At 42.6% G+C, this 18397-nt stretch overlaps 1 protein-coding gene across 1 annotated transcript in view; it reads left to right on the forward strand.

Annotated features, from left to right (window-relative positions):
* The window catches only part of tent4b (terminal nucleotidyltransferase 4B), a 30296-nt gene extending 16420 nt beyond the window's left edge, over nucleotides 1-13876 (forward strand). Inside the window, exons 4-12 of the mRNA XM_023995717.2 lie at nucleotides 7081-7201; nucleotides 9737-9844; nucleotides 11283-11411; nucleotides 11615-11825; nucleotides 12092-12218; nucleotides 12373-12476; nucleotides 12713-12852; nucleotides 12988-13131; nucleotides 13335-13876. Of these exons, the coding sequence (XP_023851485.1) occupies nucleotides 7081-7201; nucleotides 9737-9844; nucleotides 11283-11411; nucleotides 11615-11825; nucleotides 12092-12218; nucleotides 12373-12476; nucleotides 12713-12852; nucleotides 12988-13131; nucleotides 13335-13496 (1246 nt within the window). The 3' untranslated portion in view covers nucleotides 13497-13876. The remainder of the gene's footprint in view (nucleotides 1-7080; nucleotides 7202-9736; nucleotides 9845-11282; nucleotides 11412-11614; nucleotides 11826-12091; nucleotides 12219-12372; nucleotides 12477-12712; nucleotides 12853-12987; nucleotides 13132-13334) is intronic.
* The last annotated feature ends 4521 nt before the right edge of the window (nucleotides 13877-18397 follow it).

Here is an 18397-nt window from a genome sequence, read left to right on the forward strand (position 1 = left end):
GGTAGTTTCTCCCATTCTTCTCTGCAAGCTCTGTCAGGTTGGATGGGAAGCGTTGCCGCACAGCTATTTTCAGGTCTCTCCAGAGATGTGTCGTGTCTTTGACTATGCCAGATTAATTGCTATGACATGCTATTCTATAAAATAATTTCTCCGTAATTAATATTACCTGATTGAACTAATCAGGTAAATGTAATTAACTAGAGGGACACCACAAAATAATATTTATAGAGCTGTTATCTTCCGAATAAACTCTTAAAGATTTAGTAATATTTTACATCCGTAGCAGTCACATTAATCGTCATTTTATTCAGTCTCATCTGAAAGTGGTAAATCCTTGGTTATCTGCAAGAATCCTGGCTAACAAGTTGAATCAGCAATACAAAATTGGGTTTAAATATTTATTTACTAAATACCTAACTAATCACACAGAATCACACATACAATTAAATCATAACTTGATCACAAAGTGCCGTCATAACGGAAAACGTCCCTAGCGGGCAGAATAGATATGACAGCTTGTTACACAAAGAAAAGGGGCGGGATTTTAGTGAAAGAGYGGGAGACTGGAACATAGGCGAAGCTGTACCATCGTAAATACAGTATCTTATGCATTCTAAATTACCGCCCATTTGAAAAAGGAAAATGCAATAAATATTTACTCTGAGCTGCGCTTCAGTAGGTTGGTGGTAGATGGAAGACCGTATCGCCAACACGAGTCCTCTGAAGAATGTCTCTGGTGGTCACTGGATACGTTGGAGTAACGTCGTGTGTAGTAGACGGGATACTCTGACTGTCCTTCCTAACCTGCGTTTGTAGCAGCTGTTGCCAACTCAACGGCTAGGAGGTATCACTTCTGTAGTGAATACGAGTTCAAAGTTCATACCATTTACAACCAAAGTCCATGCTGATGTTGGCTTAGTTCTGTAGTTATTATCTGAACCATTCTGACATCGGATCGTCATCCTAAATGTACCCGGAACAGGAAGTTATATTTTTGTCAATGGCTTTTATAGTGGAGGGAGAGGGGTGTGTCTGAAAAGTTTATAACCCATGTCTCTTCACAGGGGCGGGCCCCTAGTTGAGCAGAAGGCCAAATTTATGAAAATCCAAATCTCTCATTTGGAAGCTAAAATTACATTTAATCTCTTCACAAATAATTTAAAATTCAAACATTTGAATTAAACAACAATTCCATGTGAATCCGATACCTCTGACGTTTAGACTTTCCACAGTAGAGTTTATGTCGTTCTATCATTGATGAGAATGTGTCAGAGGGCAACCGAGCTGACATAATATACCTTAAGTACCACCGCATATGTTCAGTTGGTCGGATTACCAGAATATAGTTCATTTCCCCCCACTTCTGATGTTCCCAGAATCTCTATGTTAACCAAGGGGTTTTCTTATGTCACATCAGTTATAGTAGGGAGAGGGAAAAAGGGGGGAAAGAGGTATTTATGACTGTCATAAACCTACCCCTAGGCCAACGTCATGACAGATGTTAAATTGGGTTCAAGCCCAGGCTCTGGCTGGGCCACTCAAGGACATTCAGAGACTTGTCCTGAAGCCACTCCTGCGTTGTCTTGGCTGTGTACGTAAGGTCGTGGTCCTGTTGGAAGGTGAACCTTCGCACCTGTCTGAGGCCGTGAGCGCTCTGGAACAGGTTTTCATCAAGGATCTCTCTGTACTTTGCTCTGTTCATCTTTCCCTAGATCCTGACTAGTCTCCCAGTCCCTGCCGCTGAAAAACATCTCCACAACATGATCCTGCCACCACCATGCTTCACCGTAGGGCTGGTGCCATGTTTCCTTCAGACGTGACGCTTGACATTCAGGCCAAAGAGTTCAATCTTGCTTTCATCAGACCAGAGAATCTTGTTTCTTGTTTGGTGTCTTTTAGCAAACTCCAAGTGGACTTTCATGTGCCTTTTTACAGAGGAGTTCCATGATCTCGCCATCACGGTTGACAACTCCATTGTGTCCTCCTCCCAGAGCGCTAAGAACCTTGGCGTGATCCTGGACAACACCCTGTCGTTCTCAACTCACATCAAGGCGGTGACCCGTTCCTGTAGGTTCATGCTCTACAACATTCGCAGAGTACGACCCTGCCTCACACAGGAAGCGGCACAGGTCCTAATCCAGGCACTTGTCATCTCCCGTCTGGATTACTGCAACTCGCTGTTGGCTGGGCTCCCTGCCTGTGCCATTAAACCCCTACAACTCATCCAGAACGCCGCAGCCCGTCTGGTGTTCAACCTTCCCAAGTTCTCTCACGTCACCCCGCTCCTCCGCTCTCTCCACTGGCTTCCAGTTGAAGCTCGCATCCGCTACAAGACCATGGTGCTTGCCTACGGAGCTGTGAGGGGAACGGCACCTCCGTACCTTCAGGCTCTGATCAGGCCCTACACCCAAACAAGGGCACTGCGTTCATCCACCTCTGGCCTGCTCGCCTCCCTACCTCTGAGGCTGTCTCTTATACACATCTAGATGTGTATAAGAGACAGGCCTATAGTAAGCCTCCTAACCCCCCCCTCCCCCTTAAAAGAGTTAGATGCACTATTGTAAAGTGGTTGTTCCACTGGATATCATAAGGTGAATACACCAATTTGTAAGTCGCTCTGGATAAGAGCGTCTGCTAAATGACTTAAATGTAAAATGTAAATGAGTTGCTTCCGTCTGGCCACTCTACCATAAAGACCTGATTGGTGGACAGCTGTAAAGATGGGAGAACCTTCCAGAAGGACAACCATCTCCACAGAGGAACTTTGAAGCTCTGTCAGAGTAACCATCGGGTTACCTCCCTGACCAAGGCCCTTCTCCTCCGATTGCGCAGTTTGCCCAGGTGGCCAGCTCTAGGAAGACACTTGGTGGTTCCAAATTTCCATTTAAGAATGATGGAGGCGACTTTGTTCTTGAGGACTTTCAATGCTGCAGAAATGTTTTGGTACCCTTCCCCAGATCTGTGCCTCAAAACAATCCTGTCTCGGAGCTCTACGTACAATTCCTTTGAYCTCATTGCTTGCTTTTTGCTCTGACCTGCTCTGTCAACTGTGGGACCTTATATAGACAGGTGTGTGCCTTTCCAAATCATGTCCAATCAATTAAATGTACCACAGGTGGACTCCAATCAAGTTGGAGAAACATCTCAAGGATGATCAATGGAAACAGGATGCACTGGAGTTCAATTTCAAGTCTCATAGCCAAGGGTCTGAATACTTATGTAAAACAGGTATTTCAGTTTAAAAATGAATACATTTGCAAAATGTATGGGGCTTAACTACAAAAACTACCCACTGGGCAAAAATGGGTTTAATCAACGTTTCCACGTAATTTCAAAAAAATTCTATGTGATTACGTTGAATCAACATGGAAAACTGATTTGATTTTTAAAAAGTAATCGGCATTTCTTAATTTTATTCATTCACTTTATTTAAAAAATACTTTTCTCCCCAATTTCGTGGTATCCAATTTGTAGTTAGTCTTTTCCCGTCACTGCAACTCCCGTACGGACTCGGGAGAGGCGAAGGTCGAGAGCTGTGCGTCCTCCGAAACAAAACCCAACCAAGCCGCACTGCTTCTTGACTCAAATCAAATTTTATTGGTCACAGACACATGGTTAGCAGATGTTAATGTGAGTGTAGCGAAATGCTTGTGCTTCTAGTTCCGACAATGCAGTAATGTCTAACAAGTAATCAAAAAATTTCAGAACTACCTTATACACACATGTAAAGGGATGAATAAGAATATGTACATATAAATATATGGATGAGCGATGGCTGTGCGGCATAGGCCAGATGAGTAATGTAGGATATGTAAACATTATTAAAGTGACTAGTGATACCTTTTTATTTATTTCATTTATTAAAGTGGCAAGAGATTTGAGTGTATGTTGGCGATGGCTGTTTAAACAGTCTGATGGTCCTGAGATAGAAGCTGTTTCTCAATCTCTCGGTCCTAGCTTTGATGCACCTGTACTAGAGGTCGACTGATTAATCGGAATGTCCGATTTAATTAGGGCCGATTTTCTAGTTTTCATAGCAATCGGTAATTGGCATTTTTGGACACCGATTATGGCCGATTACATTGCACTCCACGAGGAGACTGCGTGACAAGCTGACTACCTGTTATGCGAGTGCAGCATGGAGCCAAGGTAAGGTGCTAGCTAGCATTAAACTTATAAAAAACAATCAATCTTAACATAATCACTAGTTAACTACACATGGTTGATGATATTACTAGTTTATCTAGCTTGTCCTGCRTTGCATATAATCAATGTGGTGCCTGTTAATTAATCATTGAATCACAGCCTACTTTGCCAAATGGGTGATTTAACAAGCGCATTTGTGAAAAAAGCACTGTCGTTGCACCAATGTGTACCTAACCATAAACATCAACTCCTTTCTTGAAATCAATACAAAAGTATATATTTTTAAACCTGCATATTTAGTTAATATTGCCTGCTAACATGAATTTCTTTTAACTAGGGAAATTTTGTCACTTCTCTTGCGTTCTGTGCAACAGAGTCAGGGTATATGCAGCAGTTTGGGCCGCCTGGATAGCTGCGAACTGTGTGAAGACAATTTCTTTCTAACAAAGACAGCCAACTTCGCCTAGCCGGGGATGATTTAACAATAGCGCATTTGCAAAAAAAGCACAATCGTTGCAAGAATGTACCTAACCATAAACAATAATGCCTTTCTTAAAATCAATACACAGAAGTATATCTTTTTAAACYTGCATATTTACTTAAAAGAAATTCATGTTAGCAGGCAATATTAACTATGCAAATTGTGTCACTTCTCTTGCGTTCATTGCACGCAGAGTCAGGGTATATGCAACAGTTTGGGCCGCCTGACTTGTTGCGAACTAATTTGCCTGATTGTACATAATTATGACATAACATTGAAGGTTGTGCAATGTAACAGGAATATTTGACTTATGGATGCCACCCGTTAGATAAAATACGTAACAGTTCCGTATTTCACTGAAAGAATAAACGTTTTGTTTTCGAAATGATAGTTTACGGATTGGACCATATTAATGACCTAAGGCGTGTATTTCTGTGTGTTATTATGTTATAATTAAGTCTATGATTTGATAGAGCAGTCTGACTGAGCGATGGTAGGCAGCAGCAGGCTCGTAAGCATTCATTCAAACAGCACTTTCGTGCGTTTGCCAGCAGCTCTTCGCTGTGCTTCAAGCATTGCGCTGTTTATGACTTCAAGCCTATCAACTCCCGAGATTAGGCTGGCAATACTAAAGTACCTATTAGAACATCCAATGTGTATGAAATACAAATGGTATGGAGAGAAATAGTCCTATAATAACTACAACCTAAAACTTCTTACCTGGGAATATTGAAGACTCATGTTAAAAAGAACCACCGTGCTCATGTTCTGAGCAAGGAACTTAAACGTTAGCTTTTTTACATGGAACATATTGCACTTTTACTTTCTTCTCCAACACTTTGTTTTTGCATTATTTAAATCAAATTGAACATGTTTCATTATTTATTTGAGACTAAATAGATTTTGTTGTATTATATTAAGTTAAAGTAAGAGTTCATTGTTCATTCAGTATTGTTGTAATTGTCATTATTACAAACATATATATAAAAATCGGCATCGTCTTTTTTTTGGTCCTCCAATAATCGGTATCGGTGTTGAAAAATCATAATCGGTCGACCTCTAACCTGTACTGACCTCGCCTTCTGGATGATAGCGGGTTGTTGTCCTTGATGATCTTTTTGGCCTTCCTGTGACATCGGGTGTTGTAGGTGTCCTGGAGTGCAGGTAGTTTGCCCCCGGTGATGCGTTGTGCAGACTGCACTACCCTCACGGTTGAGGGCAGTGCAGTTGYCGTACCAGGCGGTGATACAGCCCCATAGGATGCTCTCGTTTGTGCATCTGTAAAAGTTTGAGTGTTTTAGGTGACAAGGCAAATTTCTTCAGCCTCCTGAAGTTGAAGAGACGTTGTTGCGCCGCCTTCACCACGCTGTCTGTGTGGGTGGACCATTTCAGTTTGTCCGTGATGTTGTACGCTGAGGAACTTAAAACTTTCCACCTTCTCCACTACTGTCTCGCTTCTCCCGGAAGCTGACCACACCAATGTGTTGGAGGAAACACCGTACACCTGGCGACCATGTCAGCATGCATGCGCCTGGCCCGCAACAGGAGTTGTGAAGGTACAAGGACATCCCTGCCGGCCAAACCCTCCCCTAACCCGGACGACGCTGGGCCAATTGTGCGCCACCCCGTGGGTTGCAACAGAGCCTGGATTCGAACCAGGATCTCAAGTGGCACAGCTAGCACTGCGATGCAGAGCCTTAGACCACTGCGCCACTCRGGAGGCCCATAGGAATTTATTTTTTAACCAAAATCCAATGACCGTTGAATATTTTGTTGATTTCACATTTAATTTACTTTAGTTGACTAGATGTTTAACTGACGTCTGTGCCAAGTGGGTAAGCTCTTAGGCCTTTTCTACGCACTAATCAGTATTTGGTATTCAGACTTGCCTTATTCATTCACGTATAATGCAAARTGCATCATACCGGCTGTATTTTAWTTTTTTAAGTTATACATCTTAAACTTGAATTCTGACATGCTAAACATTTTGGGACTATATCAGCAATGGACTAATGAAACAAATACCAAAATATTGTTTTTGGGTGGAGTTGTCCTTTAAGTTCAAGGTCAGAATACATACGCATAGAGAGAAGTGCATAAAAGGGAATAATGTTACATTTACGCACGTTTAACTCTGTTCAGAATTCACCCCTTTTGTGAGTGGTTATATGGAGAAAGAGTGATGTGGCTGGCCATTGTGTAATTATTTGCCTTTGTTTTTTGGGATTATGGCTGTGGTAATTTTAGCACTGCTGATCCAAAGCCTTTTTTAACCTTGTTTCTTGACGAGCCAGACTGCTCTCTGCTCCGACGTCACACACACACACACAACACTGTAACTGGGGACTCTGGATTAGTGACAATAAGCTGTGTGTGAAAGTGAACTGGAGAGTCCTCTCTTCAGATCCGAATGTGATGTTGCTCTGACCTCTACTACTTACTCCACTTCCTAGTGACATCGATCTGGTGGTGTTTGGGAACTGGGAAAACCTGCCCCTTTGGACCCTGGAAGAGGCCCTGCGGAAGAAAAACGTGACTGACGAGAACTCCATCAAAGTGCTGGACAAGGCCACGGTATGTTTGTATTTATGGCAGCAGCTACTCTTTCTGGTGTCCAGCAAAATTAAGGCAGTTATACATTTAAAAAAACATTTCAATACATTTGCAACAAATATCACTACATATTTAGTGTGTGCCCTCAGGCCCCTACTCTACTACCACATATCTACAACACAAAAACCATGTGTACGTGTGTGTATAGTGCATATGTTATTGTGTGTTTGTATGCATGTGTCTGTGCCTTTGTGTTGCTTCACAAAGGCACAGTGAACACTGAAGTGTAATTTTACTGCTTGCATAAGTTACTTGATGTGGAATAGAGTTCCATGTAGTCATGGCTCTATGTAGTATTGTGCACCTCCCATAGTCTGTTCTGGACTTGGGGACTGTGAAGAGACCTCTGGTGGCATGTCTTGTGGGGTATGCATGGGTGTCAGCTCTGTGCATTCAATATGTCAATACTTATCACAAATACAAGTAGTGATGAAGTCAATCTCTCCTCCACTTTGAGCCAGGAGAGATTGACATGCATATTATTAATGTAAGCTCTCTCTGTACATCCAAGGGCCAGCCGTGCTGCCCTGTTCTGAGCCAATTTCAATTTTCCCAAGTCCCTCTTTGTGGTACCTGACCACACGACTGAACAGTAGTCCAGGTGCGACCAAACTAGGGCCTGTAGGACCTGCCTAGTTGATCGTGCTGTTAACCTCTCTAGGGTACGTGAGACGGTAGCGTCCCACCTCTTCAACAGCCAGTGAAACTGCAGGGTGCCAAATTCAAAACAACAGAAATCCCATAATTAAAATTCCTCAAAAATACATGTATTTCACACCATTTTAAAAATACACTTGTAAATCCAGCCACAGTGTCCGATTTCAAAAAGGCTTTACGACGAAAGCAAACCAAACGATTATGTTAGGTCAGTGCCTATTCACAGAATAACACAGACATTTTTCCAGACAAAGAGAGGAGTCACAAAAAGGAGAAAGAGATAGAATTCATCACTAACCTTTGATGATCTTCATCAGATGACACTCATAGGACTTCATGTTACACAATACATGTATGTTYTGTTCGGTAAAGTTCTGTTCGGTAAAATCTGAGTTTACATTGGCGTGTTACGTTCAGAAGTTCCAAAACGTCCTTTGATTTTGCAGAGAGCCACATCAATTTACAGGAATACTCATAATAAACATTGCTAAAAGATACAACCGTTATGCATGGAATTTTAGATGCACTTCTCCTYAATGCAACCGGTGTCAGATTTTCGAAAAAGCAAACCATGCAATAATCTGAGTCGGCGCTCAGAGCTCAATCAAGACACAAATATATCCGCCATATTGTGCAGTCAACATAAGTCAGAACTAACATTATAAACATTCACTTACCTTTGATGATCTTCATCAGAATGCACTTCTGGGAATCCCAGTTCCACAATAAATGTTTGTTTTGTTCGATAATGTCTATCTATTTATGTCCAAATTCCTCCTTGTTGTTCTAGCGTTCAGTACACTTTCCAAACTCTTGATGCGCGGGCAAGTCCAGCGGAAAGTACGGTCGAAAAGTTAAAAAAGTTGTTTTGCAGTCTGTAAAAACATGACAAACGAAGTATTGAATCAATCTTTAGGATGTTAACATAATTCTTCAATAATGTTCCAACTGGAGAATTTCCTTGTCTGGAGAAAAGCAAATGGAACGGGAGCTAACTCTCATGTGAACGCGCATGGTCAGTTCGTGGCTGCTGGCAGACCTCTGACTCATTCCCGTCTCATTCGCCCCCCACTTCACAGTAGAAGCATCAGACAATGTTCTAAAGACTGTTGACATCTAGTGGAAGCCTTATGAAGTGCAACATTACCAATATCCCACTGTATCTTCAATAGGAGCTGAGTTGAAAATCGACCAACCTCAGATTTCCCACTTCCTGGTTGGATTTTCTCAGGTTTTTGCCTGCCATAGGAGTTCTGTTATACTCACAGACATCATTCAAACAGTTTTAGAAACTTCAGAGTGTTTTCTATCCAAATCTACTAATAATATGCATATTCTAGTTTTTATGGCTTTGTAGCAGGCCGTTTACTCTGGGCATGCTTTTCATCCGGACGTGAAAATACTGCCCCCTACCCCAAAGAAGTTAAGAATGCAGAGAAGCGCTTTATTATGGACAGACTTCTCCCCATCCTAGCTACTGTTGTGTCAATATGTTTTGACCATGACAGTTTACAATCCAGGCTTACTCCAAGCAGTTTAGTTTCTTCAACTTTCTCAATTACCACATTATTTATTACAATATTTAGTTTAGGTTTAGGGTTTAATGAATGATTTGTCCCAAATACAATGCTTTTAGTTTTTGAAATAGTTAGGACTAACTTATTCATTGCCAACAAGCTCTTTGTTAAGTGTTGCAGTCATTTCAGTTGCTGTGGTAGCTGACGTGTATAGTGTTGAGTCATCCTCATGTTGTGCATGCATACTAACTGTGCAGTGTGTCATTGCCTCGGGTGACAGTGTGTGTAAATCCATCCTCATCACTATGTTCCATTGTTCTAGGTACCCATCATCAAGCTGACAGACTTCCGCACAGAGGTGAAGGTGGACATCAGCTTCAACGTGAAGAATGGAGTCAAAGCTGCCCTTCTCATCAAAGACTACAAAAAAGTGAGTGAAGCAGGMATCTCTTATTCAGGATACATTGCTTTTACCTAATGCAGTCCGGTAAAAGAGCTAGCTGATGAAACAGGCTTGACAGTTAGCACGCATAGATTGTTGTACAACACTCCTTCCGTGGCCTCCAACTGCTCTTAAATGCTAGTAAAACGAAATGCATGCTCTTCAACCAATCGCTGCCCGCACTCGCCCGCCCGACACAAGCATCACTACTCTGKACGGTTCTGACTTAGAATATGTGGACAACTATAAATACCTAGGTATCTGGCTAGACTGTAAACTCTCCTTCCAGACTCGCATTAAGCATCTCCTATCCAAAGTTAAATCTAGAATCGGCTTCCTATTTCGCAACAAAGCCTGCTTCTCTCATGCTGCCGAACATACCCTCGTAAAACTGACTATCCTACCGATCCGTGACTTCGGCGATGTCATTTACAAAATAGCCTCCAACACTCTACTCAGCAAATTGGATGCAGTCTATCACAGTGCCATCCGTTTAGTCACCAACGCCCCATATACTACCCACCACTGCGACCTGTATGCTCTCGTTGGCTGGCCCTCACTACATATCCATCGCCAAAAACTACATATCCATCGCCAAACCCACTGGCTCCAGGTCATCTATAAGTCTTTGCTAGGTAAAGCCCCGCCTTAGCTCACTGGTCACCATAGCAACACCCACCCGTAGCAGCACTCCAGCAGGTATATTTCACTGGTCATCCCCAAAGCCAACTCCTCCTTTAGTTGCCTTTCCTTCCAGTTCTCTGCTGCCAATGACTGGAACGAATTGCAAAAATCACTGAAGTTGGAGCTCTTATCTTCTCTCTAACTTTAAGCGTCAGCTGTCAGAGCAGCTTACCGATCGCTGCAGCTCTACAGAGCCCATCTTTAAATAGCCCGTCCAACTACCTACCTCATCCCCATATTTGTTTTTGTTTTTCTGCTCTTTTGCACACCAGTATTTGCACACTTGCACATCCTCATCTACACATATCGCTCCAGTGTAAATTGCTAAATTGCAATTACTTCGCCACTATTGGCCTAGTTATTGCCTTACCTCCTTACTTAATTTGCACCCACTGTATACAGATTTTTCCATTGTGTTATTGACTATACTTTGTTTATCCCATGTGAAACTCTGTTGTTTTTGTCGCACTGCTTTGCTTTATCTTGGCCAGGTCGCAGTTGTAAATGAGAACTTGTTCTCAACTGGCCTACCTGGTTAAAAAAAGGTGAAATAAAATAAAAGTTGTATATTTATTTCAGGTTCTTTGGGTTCTGACGGAGGTGGTGGTAGCTAATACACTTAACTACGTCTCCTCAGTCCCTCAATCCAGCTATATCCAATGTCCTAGTCTGAGACATTCCCCTCTAGAGGGCACTATAACCATAATCACGTGTTTAACCACATGTTTTTTTTATCCATAAGAAATACCCAGTGCTTCCAAAGTTGGTTCTGGTGCTGAAGCAGTTTCTGCTCCAGAGGGATCTGAATGAGGTTTTCACTGGAGGGATTGGCTCCTACAGCCTCTTCCTTATGGCTGTCAGCTTCCTGCAGGTGAGAGACTTCTGCTCTTATCTTCTGCAATTCTCTCAAGTAGCCCACACACACAGTGCAGGATAGATCGCATCTAACATTTGACTAATTTACTGTCTATAATAGACTTGACACATTTTAAGTCTTTCTCATTCAGTAAACTAAAATGATTTGGCTTGTTCCTCTATGCAATTGACCTCTTATCCTCTGCCTTTGTATTTCAGCTTCACTACAGAGAAGATGCCTGCAGCCCCAATGCCAACGTGGGCGTTCTCCTTATAGAGTTCTTTGAGCTCTATGGACGCCACTTCAACTACCTGAAGACGGGCATCCGGATCAAAGATGGCGGCAGCTACGTGGCCAAAGACGAGATTCAGAAGAGCACTGACCTCTACAGGCCCTCCATGCTCTTCATTGAGGACCCCCTAGCCCCAGGTAACAAGGCCTTCCATTCAGCATGGGTGCACTTGCCCAGGTGATACCTCATTTTAGCACTGTGATGCTCAAGATCTGTAACATCAGTCAACTACTGATGACACTAAACCTAAGAATCACACACTTTAACGGGCATGAATAAGACGGCTAGAGGTCCCAGGTGCCCATAGCAAAGGCTAAAAAGTCATCTCAATATCAGACAATGTCTGAAATCTGTCACTCTTTCCAAATAGAGAGGATCTAAGCATGCCTCTTGCCTCCTGCAGATAACGACGTTGGCCGCAGCTCATACGGTGTGTTGCAGGTGAAGCAGGCCTTTGACTATGCCTACGTAGTGCTCAACCACGCCGTATCGCCCATCGCCAAGTACTACCCCAACAACGAGTCTGAGAGGTAAGGAGATGGTGAGCTAGGGCTTGCTTTAACCAACGACAGCTCTCACATTCTTTGGCTGMTATCTTAAGTTATTTACTAAATACTCTATTGATATTTGAACCACTGCAAACAAGTTCTTCTAATGTAATATGTCCTATTTTCTTTCCTCCAGTATACTCGGCAGAATAATTCGGGTGACCCAGGAAGTGGCTGAATACAGGGACTGGATCACCAAGCTCTGGGGACCACAGTCTCAGAATGAACCTACCCTGAATGGTATGTTTTCACAGTACTACTGTGAGTCTAGACACGGTCTCAGATCTAACGAGGTGATAGTCAGTGTGTTTGAGGGAATCAGTTTCAGTAAGACAAGGTGCAAAATTGGTCATCTTAATTACGTTATAAGTAGTTTGGGATCCAAGGTGATTTGTAGATCAGTGAAGTCCGACTGCTATTTAGTCGATCTAAAACACATTGTCTTACCACTGTTTGTCCATGTGCTGTTGTTGTAGGAAATGATGTCACACTGTTAGTGAAGCCTCAGCAGCTGGACGAGTGCAACAACAACCTGACGGAGGTGGTGACTGCATCTCGCAGCAAGACCTCCTCCAACTCCTCCTCATCCTCCACGGTATCCAGTTCCAGCGACGTTGTGAGTTTTGTTACTCAAACACACCACACACTAAAACCACAATACCTGAGGAAATCAACTCTTAACACTACATTAATTGCAATGCACCCATTGGTTGCTGACCTGATTTACTGAGTTGTGATTGGTTGTCCCCAGGATTCTGACGGGACGCCCTGTAAGACAGTGAAGCAACTGCCTGGGCGGGGCTCCAGCGCCCACAGAGAATCCTCAGGTGGCGTGACCAATCACAGAACACAGAGCCACACCACCAGCACTCCTACTGACAACAAGGGGGCCAAGGTAGGGTCAGCTTGACGAAGCCAAAGTCAACCACTGAAAAACTCTTACTGTACCTACAAATGCCTTGAACTTTTATGACCTGAGCGTTACAACACTGTCGGCACATAGATAATCTTTCAGATTTTACATTTCAATGGCACATATAGGCCTACTAGTGATCTGTTTACTGATCTAACTAGGTGTGTGTCTGTCTTGTTTCCCAGGCCAGGTTGTTCCGCTCGTCTAGTAAAAACACCCACCACGTCCAGCAGAACTCGTCCTCATCCAACATCAAGAGCCACCCGAGCAGCAAGCCACACTACCAAGGCAACAGCAAGAAGAGGAAACCTCAGCAGCACTCAGAGGCCCAGGACCTCTGCAGATAGGGCCGTCTTGGTCTGCTCTGCAACAGACTGACAGCCTGACTGTCCCACTTCTGCTGCCAGACCACATACTGACTGAGGAGTAGTATTAAGGATCTTCCTTCTCTCAAGCGACACGCATCTTTTTATAGCTGAAAAATATCCCCAAAAAAGAAATGGGAAATGCTGGGGCTTAGTTCTTGAAAGAAATGCTAATTTTCTTCCTTGACATAAACATGTTCTACAGTGGAGCTACACACCACATCCAGTACCTACAAATCTTCCCTTTTACCATAGCGCCATCTGGTGTTTGAGGAATAAGTGTCTGGAAAGTAATGTGGATTTTTATGAGCAATACCTGGAACTTGGCTGGAGAACATACTTCAGCAAGAAGTTTTTTTTTTTAAGGAATAAAATACACAAATAACAAAAATGTATAAAATGTTATATTGAAGAGAGAGAAAATGTACACAGATCGACAGACTAAACCCCAAAATGCAATCTGTAAGTGGAGACGATAACTTCATGTTGATGGGCGGGTATTTTTTGGTTGTATAAGCAGATTATACAAAGATTTGTACAAAAAGAAACATGTGGAAAAAATTATCACAAATAAATTGACTTTTTACAGGATAATACTGATTCAAGGCAAATGTAGATGTGCACATTTGCCTGATAATCTGAGTAGTGGCAGGTTTGGGTTTCATTACAAACATAAATCATCAGCATTCTATTTCTACTTGGCTCCTCTCTCTCAATGTGTTTGACAGGCTTCTTTCCAAATTATACCCCCTTCCCTATATAGTACACTACTTTCACTAAATAGGGAATAGGGTGCCATTTGGGATGCACAAGACAGTGTTAGCAGTTGGCCTTAGTCAGGTAACGTGCACACACACAGCCCTATAGATTACTGGCTGGCTGGGGACAAATCACTCATTCATACACACAGCTCTATATTACAACAGTGACGTTTTTAGAGGTTTTCCCAGACTCATAGAATTAGTTAGAGGACATAATGATTTTAGAAAAAGTATACAATATATTTCAAAGATCCATAGGTGTGGGAGGTAATCTTTTCCCTTTGGTAATTTACCCATTATGAAAACGTATTTATTGTTATGAATATATAGTTACTATACACGTTATATGTATTAACACGAGTCCATACTCTTGTCTTATATTTGGATGGGACTAGTGGGGATATTGGAAGTATAATTGGTCAGGTACAGTACCAATGTTGCTGTTTTCCCTTTTTTTCCCCTTTCAGTGATGAGTGACCAAGTTAGTTCGGAAACCATGTTATGAGTCATAAGTGACAATATGTGGCTGGTCTACTTCAAAATGGAGCTGAGTTTTTGTTCAGAATATAATGCAAACAAACACCTCTTTGGTAAAGGGGTCAACAACCCCTTGCTGAAATGTCCGGTATGGCAACCTGWTTGCAGTTCCACAACTGACCTGTAGATGGTGGCATTACTCAACTCCTTTTTCACAACTGGCACCTGCATACTGCATTTATACATTTTCAGCGTCTTACAGTCAAGTATTCAGACCCCTTGACTTTATCCACATCGTTACATTACAGCCTTATTCTAAAATGTATTAAATTGTTTCTCCCCCCCTCAATCTACACACAATACCCCATAATGACAAAGCAAAAACTGAAATAACATTTACATAGGTATTCAGACCCTTTATTCAGTACTTTGTTGAYGCACTTTTGGCAGCGATTTACAGCCTTGAGTCTTGGGTATGACGCTACAAACATAGCACACCTGTATTTGGGTAGTTTCTCCCATTCTTCTCTGCAGCTCCTCAAGTGTGTCAGGTTGGATGGGGAGCGTTGCTGCACAGCTATTTTCAGGTCTGCAGAGATGTTCGATCGAGTTCAAGTCTGGGCTCTGGCTGGACCACTCAAAGACATTCAGAGGCTTGTCCCAAAGCCACTCCTATGTTGTCTTGGCTGTGTGCTTAGGGTCATTTTCCTGTTGGAAAGTGAACCTTCACCCCAGTTTGAGGTCCTGAGCACTCTGGAGCAGGTCCATCAGGATCTCTCTGTTCTTTGCTCTGTTAATCTTTCCCTAGATCCTGACTAGTCTCCCAGTCCCTGCTGCCACCACCATGCTTCACCGTAGGGAGGGTGCCAGGTTTCTTCCAGACGTGACACTTGGCATTCAGGCCGAAGAGTTCAATATTGGTTTCATCAGACCAGAGAATCTTGTTTATCTAGTCCTTGAGATGCCTTTTGGGAAAACTCCAAGCGGGCTGTCATGTGCCCTTTACTGAGTGGCTTCCGTCTGGCCACTCTACCATAAACACCTGATTGGTGGAGTGCTGCAGAGATGGTTGTCCTTCTGGAAGGTTCTCTCATCTCCACAGAGGAACTCGAGAGCTCTGTCAGAGTGACCATCGGGTTCTTGGTCACCTCCCTGACCAAGGCACTTCTCCCCGATTGCTCCGTTTGGCTGGGCGGCCAGCTCTAGGAAGAGACTTGGTGGTTCCAAACTTCTTCCATTTAAGAATGATGGAGGCCACTGTGTTCTTGGGGACATTCAATGCTGAAAAAAAATAGTTTGTAYCCTTCCCCAGATCTGTGCCTTGACACAATCCTGTCTCAGAGCTCTATAGACAATTCCTTTGACCTCATGTGTTTTGTTTTTTTTKGGGGGGGGGGGGGGGGTTCTCTGAAATGCACTGTCAATTGTGGGACGTTATATAGACAGCCTTTCCAATCATGTCCAATCAATTGAATTTACAACAGGTGAACTCCAATCAAGTTGTAGAAACATGAAGGATGATCAATGGAAACAGGATGCACCTGAGCTCAATTTTGAGTCTCAAAGCAAAGGGATACTTATGTAAATAAGTTATTTTTTAAAATAATTTCTAAACCTTTTTTCGCTTTGTCATTATGTGGTATTGTGTGTAGATTATTTTAAAATACATTTTAGAATAAGGCTGTAACAATGTTGAAAAAGTCATTTCTGAATCCACTGTGTGCACTAGCTAATCACTGTTTCCCAACCTTGGTCCTTGAGGGTCCCCAACATTACASWKTTKTKKTRKMSCYYKWSAMAMAACTCAGAGGGCTTGATGGGAAAGGGGGATACCTAGTCAGTTGTACAACTGAATGCATTCAACTGAAATGTGTCTTCCGCATTTAACCCCTCAATCAGAGGTGCGGGGGGGCTGCCATAATTGACAGCCACATCTTCGGCACCCGAGGAACAGTGGGTTAACTGCCTTGCTCAGGGGCAGAACGACCAATATTTTTTTTTTTTACTTTGTCACCTCGGGGATTTGATCCAGCAACCTTTCAGTTACTGGCCCAACACTAACCACTAGGCCACCTGCCTGATGATTAGTTGAATCAGGTGTGCTTGTCCAGGGTTACAATACTGTTGGGGGTACTAAAGGACCAGGGTTGGGAAACACAGAGATGATCCACTGGCTGTAATTACATTTATACACATAGGGAAGTCTAATTTTAGCTACAATTAGAATTTTAGCAAATATGTTAGACAATATGTCATTTTTAGATGGTAAAAAAATATTGTCCTGGGAAAGTACAGTTTGGACCTAAATGCAGTATATATCTGCTAATCTGTGAATTTTATTTGACACTTAGGGAACACAAGTCAGRGAACACTGAATGAGTCATCTGTGCCATCACAATCTGTAATCATATCTTCTCACTGCAAATACTTCAAAACTGTATCGACTCATCCAAATTGTAGTTTATACAGCTATTCAAATCCATGCAATAAAATCCACAGTACAATAACAAACTCCTGGTGAATGTCCTTTTAAGGTATATTGCTGCTCCCTGGTGTTTCATTCCTGCACCCCTAACAGGAAGGGTAACGGAATAGATAAAGACAAAATCATGCAAGCAACACCAATCTGGGGAGACACGTGGGCTGCGTTTACACAGGCAGCACAATTCTGATAGTTTGTTCACTAATCTGATCATCCTTGAAAAAAATATTGATGTGAAAAGATGATTTGTCAAAAGGCCAATTAGTGGGGGGAGGGGGGAATTAACTGGGCTGCCTGTATAAACACGGCAGTGTCTCCCCTGATAGGTGTTGCTTTCTTTATCTAGTGGTTTAAGTAGATTTATTTTATTGGGAAAGTTCACACAGCACAGAAGACAAAGTGCAATGCTGCTATGTAGACTGGCAGTAGATGTCCCTCACTACCATGATGAGCTGTATTTCACACAGTGAGACGCATTTGATTGATATTCCCCCAGTTGTTACATAATTGTGCAACTTATAAACGCCTAACAATCAGTTGATCCATGAGAGTGGAATGGCTTTGGCAAAATCGCTATAACTATCTTCTGTTCGCTCTTCATGTGGGTGGGAGTATACCGTAGGTACTTGATGAACATCTTTTCCGCATTCAAAAGCAAGCCCTCAAGAGCGCGCGCAGTATGCGCACGGGGACCCAGAGMACATTTCGCTCGCGGTGGAACTAAACTTGCAGAGTGGACAAGAGAATAATTCGTCCACCACGAAGTCGTCTCTAATATACGTTCATTCTATATTTGGAGACAACCGGTATACGTTTGCCTACAACAGGTAAAACGCATTCTTAATTTGGGTTTGCGCAAGTGTTAATACGATGTAATCTACTGAGAGGAATTTTCTCTTTGTGGTGGGCTACCCCAGTGTAAAAAGTTGTCACATTTTCTGAGCATAAATTTAGATTGCACATTTCAAAGTATATTATTTTGTATGTTGTCTATCTGTGTTACAATGTTGGTTTTAATGTAGCCTACGAATCCCACCACATATCCCAGGCTCACCTTCGCTTTGTAAGTACTTTAGTAGAGAGGTACTACATTGTAGGAGGTAACCAGTCGGTCTCGTGCAGGGTTGCCCAATTCCGGCCTTAATGGGTCGAAACACTTCTGG

This window comes from Salvelinus sp. IW2-2015, linkage group LG10, assembly GCF_002910315.2.
Source record: "Salvelinus sp. IW2-2015 linkage group LG10, ASM291031v2, whole genome shotgun sequence".
Lineage (NCBI taxonomy): Eukaryota > Metazoa > Chordata > Actinopteri > Salmoniformes > Salmonidae > Salvelinus > Salvelinus sp. IW2-2015.